This window comes from Cygnus atratus, chromosome 11 (assembly GCF_013377495.2).
Source record: "Cygnus atratus isolate AKBS03 ecotype Queensland, Australia chromosome 11, CAtr_DNAZoo_HiC_assembly, whole genome shotgun sequence".
NCBI classification, from domain to species: Eukaryota; Metazoa; Chordata; class Aves; order Anseriformes; family Anatidae; genus Cygnus; species Cygnus atratus.
In genome coordinates this window covers 18045724-18060374 of record NC_066372.1, presented here as the reverse complement: position 1 = coordinate 18060374, position 14651 = coordinate 18045724, and the positions used below count along the sequence as shown (strand labels likewise).

The window sequence follows — 14651 nt, the reverse complement described above, 5'->3', positions numbered from 1 at the left end:
GACTGGAGTCACCGGACATCACAGGATGTTTCCATCCATCATACTCTTCTTTGACCCTGTCCCCAAAGATATTCTAGTTTGAAGAGCTATCTGCCGCATCCATCAACTGTCCTGCCCCAAGAAGCAAGCACAAATATCTCTGCTGACTGATCGGCACTGCTGTGAGATGCTGCTGTGCATCGCTGAGAGCTAACACCTCAAAAAAGATGAGGTATTTTGGCTCAGTATTGCGGGACTGAAAATAGTTTAGTGAAGTTCTGGAATATTTTTAGATGAAACAAAAACATCACTATCCTACGGCGAATAAAAATATTGCAATACTGAAGCAGTAACACCGTAAAATGTTATAACAGTGGAAAAGAATTAGCCAATAAAATTAAAAGTAAATAGCATGTGCATGGCACACCTACAGCTGAGAGAAGATTGCCTCATGCTGCAGAAACCAATTTCACTAAGAAGAGCAGAAAACTATGGGTTGCTGGGGTAGCTTGAACGTGATAGTGTTTAACTCATTAATTTAGAGAATAGAAGAAAATTTTAAGAGGGCTCATCTTCTTCATTTCTACACAGATGTATGCAAATGGGCTGGAAATCAGGCAAGTCAAAAAAAGCCCTAAAGCTGTTCTTTTCATACGCATTTGGGGGTGGGGAGGGGTAGGCTGCATCTCATCTCTTCCCTCTGTCTTTATCTTATGCTATGTTTAGATTCTAAGTTCTGAGTTGACTGCATTTCCTAGGTAATTAAAGCAAATTTTTGGATGTTAGACAAAATATCTCAGTAGGAAAAATGCAATTTCCAAAGCCAAATAGCCTGTAACTATAAATGTTCCTTTGATATAGTTTCTTTGCATTAAATAACCAAGCATCTTCCAGTCCCCCAAAGATTTTTTTCAAGTTTCAAACACTATCCATAAAGCTTAAATTTAAATAAATCACTTTAAAAAGCTCTTTGTATCCCATCCCCATTAATTTTTGTCTTCTATCAGTCAACAAATATTGTTGAAAATTCCCTAAAAACACACTTCTTAAGAACTTCGTAAAATAAGGAAGCTCTCCATCTCTGAAAAGGCTAAAGCTACAAAGGAGGTTTTTATGTGGCTTTTGCAAGCACTGTACTGTCTAAAACATTTCCACTTTCCTCCTTCCAGGCTCCCAGATCAAAGACCTTTCTCCCAGAAATGACCAAATGCCATGAGTCCTGAACAAACCCCAATTCTATTTTTTTTCCCCTTCTTTTTCCTTTTTTTTTTTCTTTTTTTCTTCTTTTTCTTCTCTTAACCTCAGGGCCCTGGCATATGCATTCCACATGGCTGAAGATGGAACAAAAGCTCTTGTGTGTCTGCTCTGATGCTCTTTTAACCATACTGTGAGGCCAAGGACACAAAAGCAGCATATACTGAGGTAGAATAAGACCTTTGTTTACTGTGCACTGATAATTACTAGACCCATTTTCTAAACAAGAAGTATGTATGAACCCTCAATAAAGTGATATAACACTGAGTATTCGCTGTCATAATATATCCTGTACTGCCAGTATACTTCATAATTTATGGCCTATTTTAATTATATTTGTACTTCATTACATAAATTATTTTTATTTTTGCAGTGTCATCAAATTCAAGTTTCTGCTTGCAAAGGAATTTGCTTTCAGGCATTGAAACATTTGCTCATGGTGAAAGTTTCAAGCTAGCTTTCTATCAAAGGGTAATTTTGATTCTGAGTAGATTGATATAAAACGATCAGTAGTTCCATCTGCCATTCAAGAACAGAATTCTTAAGAGCATTTATTAGGACAGCAGGAAAGCCACATCCTCCACCCTGACAGTAACAGCAAAAACAAAAAAGAAAAAGAAATGCACGGGGCTGACCAGGAGTTTCCAGTTAAACTTACACACCTAATTTGGGTATTTTTAGAAATTTATTAGGAAGGCCTAAAGGTTCAGATCCACACACTTTTTCGTTCAGCTGCTGGCTATTTCAGTTTATGTTCAAATAAACTCTTATTTTCCAATACAGGCACATCCCAAAATTAAGTATATTCTGCACAACAAATGACTAATTCATTGTTGTTTACCCCATCTGCTTGTACCAGTTATGAAAGTCAGAGTGGCTTGAGGTATTTTTATTGCATTTTGCGAAACTGATAGATGTTAAACTTGTTTCCTTTAGATGCATTTGCCCTCCAACTCGGGAAGGGTAAATATTACCATTTAAAAGAACGTACAGGTCAAAATACTACCTGGTACCTCTCCAGCAGTGCAGTGAAATTGCAGTGCTATTGCCAGAACAAATCTAAGACCTATCAGCCCAGGAACAGGAAAACAAGGGTTTCCACTACACATAACAGGAGCCATACAGGCAGCAACATGGGACATAATCAGATGCAGAAGAATGGGTACCTTGCCACAGTGGATGTCAACCACCATATGATAAAGGAAATCACACTTGAAAAAGCATTAAGCAATACATTCCAAACGTGACTATTGCTGCTAACATGAACATGTCTAATAAAAAATAAAAATAACGTTCTGTTTGGAGATGAATAGGAAAGCAGGCATCTTAAACGACTCCCTAAATCAAAAAAAAAAAGACAATTATTACTTGAATATCACTTGGTTCCACAGTACCTTTTGCTGCTACTTAACCTCCTTAGTCACTGTCACTATTAAAGAGAAGTTAGATGTAAAAATACACACAAAAAACCATTAGCCAACACATGCAGCTATCAGAAATAATGCTACAATTATGCCTTAACATCAGTAAAACTCTAAACAAAATATTTTCCCATACAGCAGAAGACAGATTTAATCTTTTTGCTTTTCAATGCACTCTCTTCTACTTCATCACATCTTGACCACTCTGAAGCCTTCTGATGCTTCAGAAAAAAAAGGATTAAACGTTTACATTTATACTGTGCTGCTTTCCTTCTGAACTCTAGGATTTACGATTCAGTTTCATATTCACAGATAGCAAATTATCTCCAAATGTTCACCAGTGAGTCACTATTAAGAACTACTGAACAAGGTCAATTGACAGTCTTTGATGTTTCCCATTATTTTAAAAGTTCCTTTTGAATGTTTTGAATTTGAGTCTAAAAATAAAGAAAAAAAAGAAGGTGTGTCATTATACTACAGATTTATTTCCTCCTTTTGAACTTAAAACACTTGAGCAGATCTGTGGCTCATCCAGGTCATAGCTCACTCACAGATAAGCTACTAGTGCAGAAGCAGAGGAAACTTTTACCCTTTAATATCTCACATTTTCTCCTACTGAGCAGCATCTTATTTTTAAAAACTGAAAATATTCAGCTTCTCTTGCTCATGAAATGTAATTAGGAATATTTGCCAAAATAGGGCTAACTACTCTTTGATAGTACTGTGAAATCTGGATGATGCATCCTGGAACTTTTCTCATTTCTGTAATGACATATGTTGGGACATAACTGAAACACTATGTCTGGAGACATTATTTGCACTTACTTGTCAGTGCAAATAAACTAAGGTGCTAAAATTATTGGAACTACCATCTACTGCTTTAAAGACTAAATCACTAATAATTAAAAAATTAAGTTTAACCTATGCAGTTAATTAATTTAGAAATGAAATCCTATTTTTTGCCACCTCGATTTTAAGCCTCTTTTCTATGTAATTATTGTAGCTTCATCTGCACCTAATTAGCCTGAGTGCATTCTAGAAGAAGTATTAATGGCTATTCAAATGGCACGACAAATCTGCATACATGTCTGTATTTCAGCAGAGATTAGCTCCTTGGCAGGGCTAAGGAGTAACTAACGCATGGAAGACAAGTTGCTTTTCACAGACTATACAGTCCACTCGTACTAAAATCACAACTACTTCCCACAACGAAACGCCACTCGCTCACTATGCCTCCCGTTCTCCACATCCAAACTGCTACAGGGTTGAAAAGGAGGTTGATAAATTTTTTCTTGTCCTCCTGCTGGAGAAGTTTTGATGGATGCCTGCACACAAATTAAGCCTTAGCTAGATTATGCAGTACTGAAATTCCTAATGATGTAAAATAATTTCTATGGATTTACTGTGACTCCGCAGCAAGTTCCAAACCCCAGCTGAAGAATCTTAGTTAAACCATCAGATCCAGCAGACTGAAACAGGTCATTACCCAAAGTGGTGGCACTCAGATTACATAGTGCTATATTTAAACACGACATCATTTAAACTTTTTTCCCCCTCAGTTAGCTAAAAATAAAGCAAATTTGATATTTGATATATGGCTTTAAAACAGACATGAAACCTCAACCTTTATTTTTTTATTTTTTTTTTTTTTTCATGTATTAACATTATTTTCCTACAATGTGATCACTGTAACAGCTCCATAAACAGAGTTGGTAGGGGCCAGCATGGATGAAAATTTGTTGCTATGTTTTTTTGGGGAAGGCAAACTTGTTTCCCTGCCTCTTCTGTGATCAACACCCCAGCTCAGCAAAGGCAGTGACTCACCAAGGGGCAGAAATGCAAGGCGGTTTCCAGCCATGGAAAGCTCGTTGAGGCTTGGTAGCTGGCACAGGTGGCGCGGAACATACCACAGGTGGTTGCGGTCTGCAGTCAAGTACTGCAGCGAAAGGCACATATGCAGCCTTTCCGGTAAGGTTATCAAACGATTGGTTGAGATGTCCAGCGTTTGCAGCTCCCTCAGGTCTCCAACCTCTACAATCAAAAAGGAAGCATTGACATACGTTAATACAACTATTTTCATAAACAAGAGCAGACAAAAAACTCACTTAAATCAGAAACAAAGGTCAGCAGTTAGCTGTCCTGTTTCTCTCTTAAGATACTATTCTATCAATCCATTCTGAACTGATACTCATTATCTCCGTCACCATCTTATTTCAAATCTTTTTGACAGGCAACAGTTCTCAGTTAGGCAGTATATTTATGTACACACTCACAGTGCATTGCTGAACTGCGTTAATTACTATGAACAACATCAAGCAGTTCCCTAGGTCTAAATCAAAATAAGCAGGAAAAAAAATGGTAAAATAATCACACTACATAGCTTGCTGTTACTGAGAGTATTTTGCATGACCCCAAATTCAACATATACATTTTTAACATTTGAGGATGCAACTCTGATATACACCTTACTCAAGATTCTCTCGCAGCGAGACTAAGCAGGAAGTGATAAGCATGCATCTGTAAGTGACAGCCCTTCACCAAGCATGCTTAGGAACAACAGCTGTCTTCATGATACAAGTCAGAAGATCTAGCTTAATTTAGGAAAGAGACTTCTTCATAAACTGTAAATTATGTCAGGTCACGTTATAATCTATTACAGTAAACTATCAACTATAGTTGCAATAACTACAGCTTCTAGAGATTTTCTCTTAACCTTTTAAGAATCTGGTTAACATTTGCAATTTTAAGAGCAGAAGCCCATTTTGCATTTTAAATAGCATTGTACAACTTTTTCTGCAGGTAACAAGTGATGTTCTTCCAAGTCAGCAAGATGCGATCGAACAAGCAGCCTCCCTTGTGCAAAGGGTGATTTCCTTGCATCTGGCCTTTGGGACCAGGATGCCTTTCTTTAAGGACCGACTGACAAAGATATTAAGAAGCTCTACACGTTAGCTCTCATTATCTCTTACAATTACTGTATAAATTAGATATATCTATATCTCTATAAATTATTTTCCCCAAACACGGGTTAATGCTAAGCAGTTTGGCTTAGTTTGTCCCTACTTCCCAGCAAAGGAGCCGACTCGGGGAGCTCTCAGTGCCCCCCATCCTCCTGGCAACTCAGCACCCTGCAGGATCCAAGTGACTTTGCCCTCAGCTGAATGAAGCCAGCTCTTCCAACTGATAGCTGCTTAACACAGTGCCCCAGAATTAGCTAGATTGGAAACACCAGGTAATCTACACAACCCACAGTCTATGCAATCTGCACAATTTACAGATCTATCACCAATTTTACTCATTTTAAGGTACTAAACAGGGCAACACTATTTAAGTTAAAGCTAAACAGAACCTACTGTGCCCTTAAGCTCCCTCCACATCAAGAGCTAGAAAATCCACTGCTCCCTGAGCTCTGGTAGCATCCCTGAGCATCTTGGATAGTACACCCTAAGAAGTCAACCAAATGCTAGGTTATTTTCAAGGTATATTTTCAGGTTTATTTGTCTTTTACGCAACGGGAAAAAGAGAAATGGCATATCTGAAGTTGACTGTGGGAGAAGTTTCTGTAAATGTTACTTTATGGAATGGAAACACAAAAAAAGGGAAATTATAATGTAATTATTAGAGATTTTCAGAAAAATAATAATTAAAGTTGGTGTGTGCATTTAAAAGGAGCTGCTACACACCACAACTGATCGTAGCATTAACTAGAATAACGAATCAACAACACAGTACACGCATCCTTTTATGAAATAGGGACAGAAGCAGCAGCTATACATAACTACCACACTTTTCAAACCTCTTAGTTTCTACGTTAACAGCAATCATAAGCTTTATGAAAAATTTTCTTTATTACAAAAGTGAAAATGAATGGCAAAAGCAAGACAAGCACTTCTAAACAGCAAACAACTACGGTGCAAAAGAACTGCAGTATGCCAGTCTAGTTTTTAGAGCATTTTATATTCATCACAAACAAAGCCATATGCTTTAAAGCAGTGACAGGAAGAGAGCCACCTACATCCAGCCAAACCACTGACCACATGCAGTCAATAATAGGCCTAGCTATTTTCATACACTAACCTTTTTCTCTGCCACTAAAAACAGTTTTCTAATTCAGTTTAGGTCCAAAATCCCATAAACGTTACGGTTGGCAAAGCTGGCAGAGTTTCAAAGGCATTGCTAGAATGATATGTTTCAAATCTAAGAGGAAATAAAAGTATTCTCACTTTATCCTTCATCCAAAAAATACATACTTGTCCAAAACTTCATCCTCTCTACCTTAATCTTCCAATGCAGACCAGATGTAAACATCCACTTTCAACACGTAGTGCCATATGTTAGAAAAACACCCACCAACCCCTGATGAAGTTAAAAAGTAAACCAAACCACTTAAAGTGCCATCAGATTAAAGACCCAACTCCCTCGTCTCCCACCATAGCACTGAAAGCTCATTTGGAGGAACATGCTCAGATACTTACTTAATGACACTAAATTAGTTTCCATCTCATTAAAGCAAAGGAAAACAATAAAGCGAATAACACAAAATATAAACAGTCCATTAATAAGCTTTTCAAGCTTTTAGTAACTAAACACTATTATTTATACTTTAAAAATCTCTCAAGAAATACTGAAGGATGCTTTACCTGACAAAGGGTGAAAGGCCTACAAACCTCTCTTGCCATCACCTCATCAAGCACCAAGACATCTATGAGGGGTGGGCTTTGGAAAGTTTAGGTAGACTCAGAAAAAAGCTATACCTGAATAACAAGAGCCACCAGGGAAAGGACTGTTATTCAGAGATGGGTTTTTTAAATGGATAAGAAAGAGACAAGCATTATACATCGCCATTAAACCACATGCAGGAGTTGCAATTACATTTAAGTGAAGTCCGTAAGTGTGTAATTTAGAAATTGATATTAGCTCTAGTATTAACTTGACGACTATCCAAACCAACAAGGCAGTGAGCTGAGCCCCCTTTTGACATCAGGCTCAAACTCTCTGTATCTCTGCTCAACTCCTAACCCAGAGCGAGGCAGACACGTGGAGGCAGGCTGAGCCCAAGCGCCGATTCTTGGACCCGAGTGTTTCAGCTGTGTCCATCTGCACACACTGCTGCCTTCACACACAGTTGGGCAATTCTGTGGCTTGGCCATCTGGTACAAATGTGCTCGTGGGGTACTTCTACACCAAGTAGCTGACAGCCTGTAAATTCACATACTGCCTTACCTCACAGCAACTTGTGCGCAGGCTTATAGCCAACGTCCTGCCTACAGCCTTCTGAACGTGATTTCAGCGACACCAACGTACATACGAATACTTCAGACTGTATTCCAGAACTTCCAGCACTCCTGTAATTAATTCCACTTTTTATCCTTGATAATAGGAGGACTTAGAAGTGATAACTTCAGCTCTGAAAAGCAGCCCTTGCGTTCACTGCAACAGCCTGGAGAAAGGGACAAGCGAACTGTCCTCCTGTGTGTTTGCATTTCCAAAAGAAAAGCTGCCAAATGGGTTTGTCTCTCAATACAGGGAGTGAAGAAACATCAGCACACTTCCCCCCAAGTGAATACTTCAAGGAATTGTAGGAAGTTTCAAAAATTATTGACCTTCTACCAAAATGGACTGTATCTATATTACCATATCTGGCAAAACAAAAAACAAACAAACAACTGATTCAGGTGGCTCAAATGCCAGTTTTTAATATTAATTCCCAGGGTTTCATCCAAAGAAAAAAAGTCCATCTGGAAGTAGCCAGATTATACAACATAGAATAATTGCCAAAGGCAATTCAAACTTCTTTAACCTTCTGAGGGTATACGCCTCACCAGCTGCATAACTCAAAAATAACTAAGTTTTCTTTACGTTTCAAGAGCAGTCCCACCTCTCCCTGATGGGCCATAACCCAAAACTTCATTCAAAGATATATGAAACACATACACAATTGTATCGGAGTGAATGGAAGGCAAGGATTTACTTTAAATCAAACACTATCCGAGCCTTTCAATCCAAGTAAAGGAAAAAAGGGGAGAGGAAAGGGCTACAGACCTACCTGCATGAGTATGCACCTCAAAGCAGGATATTAAGAGAAAGCAGAGAACCTACAAGGAATGGAAAAAGGGACTCATCAGCAAAGAGCTGCCACTTAGAGGTCAGACTGCAGAGATTAAATGAAAACTGCCAGGAGACCAGGAAAATGGGAACTCACAGAGAAAATTAAGAACAAACGAAAGGTTTCTCAATAAGAACAGCAGAGCAAGAAACCAAGAACTGGTGTCAACAAGGGGTAGAAATTAGGAGAACAGACCCAATATTAAATTAGCTTTTTGCATCATCTTTTTCCTATAAGAATAATGCTTTGTATGAGGACAGAGACAGCATACCTCATGGGAACAAGGACAAAGTACTGGAAATTACCACATCCATTGCTAAAATGAAATGAAGCTGCTCACAAAATTTCCACCACTAAAAACTGAAAAAATGGGTTATATATCAAAACTGCAAGCTCAGGAACGAGTATTCTTAATGAATAAGACATTTTCTGGGACAGTAGCCTACGGCTGGAGAACAAACATAGAACGTGTGTTCAAGGAAGCCCTGTTAACATAACTTGGTGCTCGTCAGCATCTTACTGTAAGGGCAAAGAGCAACCAGGAGTAACCAGTGCTGGGAACACGAGCAGGAAGCAGAATGAAAATGCAACGCAGATCTTTTCAAATGTAAATCAAGGTATTCTGGCTTATCTTTCTCTGACGAATTTTCTTAGTTAGCACATGGCTATCATATCTCATAGCAAATGATTAGGATGGAGAAATATTACCAGTGGTGGTGCTCCTTGAGGAGCTACTTTGTTTAAAAAATCCATTTTCTGCCTTGATAAGTAATAGTTAGGTTTTGCTTGGTGATGACAAACATTTTAAGCATTGCTAACATGACAGATAATCAAATTACCATTCAGAAAGAAAAGCAAGGACATTTAACTTCAGTGACTGAGATGGAACAAAAAATACCTGCTTCAAACAGCGAGAGAAGAGAGGGACTGGGTACACTGGTTCACCACATAAGGGTCATGAGCCAGCAGCGAATATAAGTCTGACACTTTCTAGATATAGCCAGCATTTTCTTAGGAGCAAGGAACTACATTAATACACTTTTGCACTGTTAGCATCCATGGCCTTGCTATTACCATATGAACATTTCCATCTGGCATGCTGCTACAAAGGAGCCTAGCATGAGGTGATCCTCTCTCGTCTGCCACCCGCTCTGCAGCCCCAGCAGCACGCTGCTGTTCCACGGCTGCAGTGCCCTGTATAAAAGTCTTCACTATATACGGTCAGTCATTTTTTTTCCAGCTTTTGGTACCCTGGGGGATGAATTCTTACAAATCCTTACAGAATGGAGCACAGGGAGGACTGGCTGCAAACAAAGCACTGGATTTCATGCACGCAGTGATCCCTTTCTGTCCTGGGTTCCAAACAAAGCGGTGGATTGTCTCAGAAAAGAAATATGACGTGCTAAGAGTGGCTACCATCCTTCTTACCAAAAAAAAATCTGATTTTCATCACCTTTCATGAACCTCAATGCAAGATGCATTTTCCTATCAGACCATACGATGGTGAGTGAAAGATGTCTGAAGCCTTCCATACTTTCAAAGGTTATTACCAGTTCCATCTGAAAAAAATGCAAGTCTCTATGCATGCCTGTTAATTTTAAATGTGTTTCTATTATCAGTTTAAAACTGTATTGGACAGGAAACACAAGTTTAAGTTTAGATTACTAAGAGCTTGAGGGAAAGGGTATTTTAGATCTACTCTGGGATGTCTCAGGAGAACTTAAATAGTTTTTAAGATGGTTAAACCAAATTAAATAGACTATTATATATTACATTAACTGTCCGACTAAGTAGCTCACATTTCACGGCCTATAAAAATGAAATCCTCTTGCACTAATTGGTGCTTACGATAGACCTGTGCCATCTTCAAACAAGGAAGTTTGACCATAACTGAAAATTGGGATCATTAAAGATAGAGACAGGGGGAAGCAAAAATAATCATGTATACATTTTGACACTGCTGTATGAAGAGCTTTTAGTGTATCGTTAGTGAGAGCTTGCGAAGTGTGAGAAGTGTTGTTTCCTCATGCCTAACAAACCTGAACCTGAATTCTTCCTGTCTGTTACTGATGCAGACTATTTGCTCTGTAGTTTAAAAAACAAAACAAAGAGCAACTGGAAGATGTGTTGGGATAGTGCTGCAACTATTTCATGAATAACCTGTCTTTTAAACAAGGTGCTGAATATGTGTTAAAATCCATAAAAATTATATGGCAAAGAGCCTCTATCCCAGCTGATCAAGCTGAAATCCATCACTTTTAGGAAAAACTTAGTCCCATTTCACACAAACATCCCGACTGGAAAGAAGGAAAGATTTTCTGGGGCAGGATTGTCTTTGTGAACGAAGATAGTCATTAACATCTCAAAGATGTGCCCAATTGTCAGTCTCACCTACCTCAGCCATAAACAATATTGACATCCTCAAAAACATTTCAGCACCAGACAACTCAAAACCAAGCAACAAATATGTACTTTGAACGTACCCACATAGCATCTCTTATCCAAAACGTCACTGCTAAATGTCACAGTAAATGCCGATTTAGTGCTGAACCTTATCGTGTACCTTTGTTCACAAGCAAAGGTGGGAAGAGTGGCATTCCACAGTCCAACCTCACAAAACATTAACTTCCATTCCGCAAAATGGCTGAAAAGAAACATGAAGCACGAGGGTGTCTTTCAGTCAAACCATTCGAAAGGTCCCCACCTTTTACCACAATTAAACTTCAACTGGCCACCTTCTCTATTTCACAACCTCTCCTCAGCATCATCCCTGCAGCAGCAGGCAGGGCGCCCAGCTCCAGGGTGGTTATCGGACTGCCTCCTGCATCTCCCTCAACATGCAGGCATCGCACCTAAGCCTACACAGGTCTCTGTGAACCTCTGCGGGAAATCACCCACACAAGTGAATCAATTCTCCAGCAAAGACAAATCTTCTGAGGCAGTAAATGACTAGAGGAGACATACTGTTAGGATTCAGCACGATGCCAACGGAAGCAGCTACCAGAGTGAGGTCTACGCATTCGCTCAAATTCTTTAAAACAGATGCCTCGCCAAGTCTCCTTATGTAAGATAATATTTTTGAACTGTTATTCTTAAACTTCGATTTATGCAAGGTTGCAAGCAGGTTAGGAATTCTGTTTTATTTCATAATTTGATAGTCTCAGTAAGTTAATCAGACAATAAAGTTACCAGAAATTAACATATGTGAGAAGAGCGGAAAAGGATGGTCACAGGGCAAGAGGGATAAGGAAGGAAAAAGGTTTAGAGCAATGAGTAACAAGCCATCCAAAATAACAGGAGTAAGAAAAAAAAGTTGTTTATGCACAAAGGTAACTCAAGGTCATGAAATGATCGGCTTGCCCTTTTTTTCCTCAGAAAACACCCTATTTTGTGCTAGTGTACTCTACCTAGTACTTTACTACCCCACAGCAAAGTACTGCTCTTACACAAACAAGTAAGAAATGCAAAATTATTTTACTAACTTTTTTTCCCAAATTTTGGATAGAGGAGCTGACACAGAGCAACAAGAGAATAATACCTGGTCAAGTATACTACATGAAAAATTCTGCTAGCTCCTTACGAAAAAAAGTCCCATTTAGGAAGTGATTTTTTTTTTGCCATTGTCTTCCCTTTGAAGAACAGCTGTTTACCTTTCCCTGGGTGTTCCTGGTGGTATGAACATAAACAAATTTGCTATGAATAAAGCATAAGATCTGTTATGCTTCTCTTGTTTTGTTTCTGCCTTATCTTTATTGGTGCATATCATCTACAACTCACCGTGTACTAAGGTCAACACACTGAAAGAGGGAAGAAATGCTTTCCAGAAGGACTTAGTGAATAAAATGAAGAGCTAATGATTTCAACTGAGATGCTGTCCAGATAGAGACGGCTACTTCAGTAACATGCTTTGATTATGTACAACAAACCACTAATCACCTAAAGACAAGGCAAACCAAATGAGCATCCTAAGGAGAGATTAAGGAGAGAGATTAAGGATAGTTCAGGAAGCCACAGAGACGGACCAGTCCTAGCCATAAATTCCATGACAGCTTTTTCCGTTTTTCTCCTTCAGAGGAAGAACTTCAAGACTGGCGTCTCTGACAAGAGTATAGAAGATCCTGACCCGTTACTACTTCAGTGTCTAAATAATCCAAACAAAGACCTATCTGTTGTGACCGTTGCTATCATCCGTTTCCAACCATCTGAACACAGACATCTTTCCTTTTCCTAAGGTTGTGGTTTTTCACCACCCCCTCCAGGAAACAGCTAAATGCATAACAAAAGCAATAGGTCCAGGTTAGATTTTCATCTTTCAGTGGAAAACTATCACGCTGTATCAAACCAAATTAAGCCCACTCCTTTATCTTACTCTTGGGAGATGCCAAAGCAGCCTCTTCCCCAAAGGTAAACCTTAGTCTCCATAACAACGAAAAACGAACCACAAGTTTGACTGGGAAGAGGGAAAGGAAAAGAATCAAAGGAAGTTCTTCAGTTTGTAACCACTATTACAGCAGAGAAGTCACCAAGTTTGTTTTCCAAAGGAATAGTAGTGGATGGGATTGTCTCAACTCAAGTCCCATGCAAACCAGAGTTCTTCTAGTCCACTTCACAGCAGAAACTTCAACAAGAGAGCACTTACTGCAAATTGCAACAGTCATTATAGGAGAGGGACTGGCTGAACATCCACAGGGAAGTCCTGCTGTCATAGAGGTGCAACTTTCTTACAGGAGAACTCTGGATCCTGAAGCCCTTGTCTGGCGGCAGCTTCTCCTGCTCCTCCCAGCTCTGAGGCCACCTTGCAGACTGGCTGACATGTGCAGGCAGGAGAGCTGCTACAGGGAAAACGGTACGGACTCACTACTAACAGTTTCTAACTAGGACAGGTACCAAATAAGACATCTGATTTCAAACACAAAGACATGTTCTGATTTTCAAAATGATGAGAGAAATTGCAAGCCTTATTTTAATCAGTGAAAGCTCGTACTGCTAGGCGTTGCACAGCAGCACAAAATAGACAAGGCTTGCAATTACACTCCAAATAACCCCACGCTCAGTCATTCCCAACTGCACTACCTTAGCTACACAAATAAGCAGTCCTAGTCTATAAAGCTCTCAAACATTAAATAATTACCAACCAGAGTATACTTGCAGTTGTTCTGTATAAAAGCCTTCCATAAAGGATGGCAACGTAATGCAGGTTAGGACAATGCTAAGTTAAACATGGCTCTTTATTTTAAATACTAGGGCAATAAAATTAAGTTAACAGAAATACAGGTATCAAACTCTGCACGTGTGACATGAACCACAGGAAAGTTAACCTCATGTCATACCTCCAGTTATACGCATTCTCTTTAAAGGCTTTTCCCATTTACCACTGATGCCCTTACATGACGCATTTTATTTTGCCTCCATTTATTTAACAGACTAGCTGAATAACAACAAAGATAATAAGTAGTATTTTCATTTAACTTCTCACAATGTTACGTATATGACATTGGCCAGCAAGATCAAAATGAAAATGGATACACGCTAAAGTTCTTCTATTGCACAGCGCTAACAATTTGGTTTGTTCACTTCCAAAGACTGAATGGCTTTTTTCTCCAGACTTCCCTGACCACCCATGGCCTACCGGTGAATTGCATTTGCTTAATGCACACATAAAATCAACTACCCGTTAATATAGCTCATCACTGTCCCTAAGCTAAGTAACGTAAAAGAAAGAAAACCAGAATCAAAGGGAAAACTACATCCATAGACAACTTGAAATTTTTTCCCCTTTAGACTTAAGTCTTTATACTTTCAGCATCCAACCCTACAAAAACGACTAAAACTAGGGTTGAGAGCTTATTTTTAAGTCACAAATGTTTACTTCTTACAATGTCATCTCAATT

General features: G+C 39.0%; 1 protein-coding gene across 3 annotated transcripts in view; it reads right to left on the bottom strand.

Moving 5' to 3' along the window:
- The window catches only part of LRRC28 (leucine rich repeat containing 28), a 53652-nt gene that overhangs the window by 15815 nt on the left and 23186 nt on the right, over positions 1–14651 (bottom strand). For all 3 annotated transcript variants that reach the window (XR_004779991.2, XM_035554614.1, XM_035554616.2), the window contains one exon: positions 4479–4685. Coding sequence is in view for 2 of the 3 variants with exons in the window: in XM_035554614.1 (XP_035410507.1) it covers positions 4479–4685 (207 nt within the window). In the remaining variant the exon portion in view is untranslated. The remainder of the gene's footprint in view (positions 1–4478; positions 4686–14651) is intronic.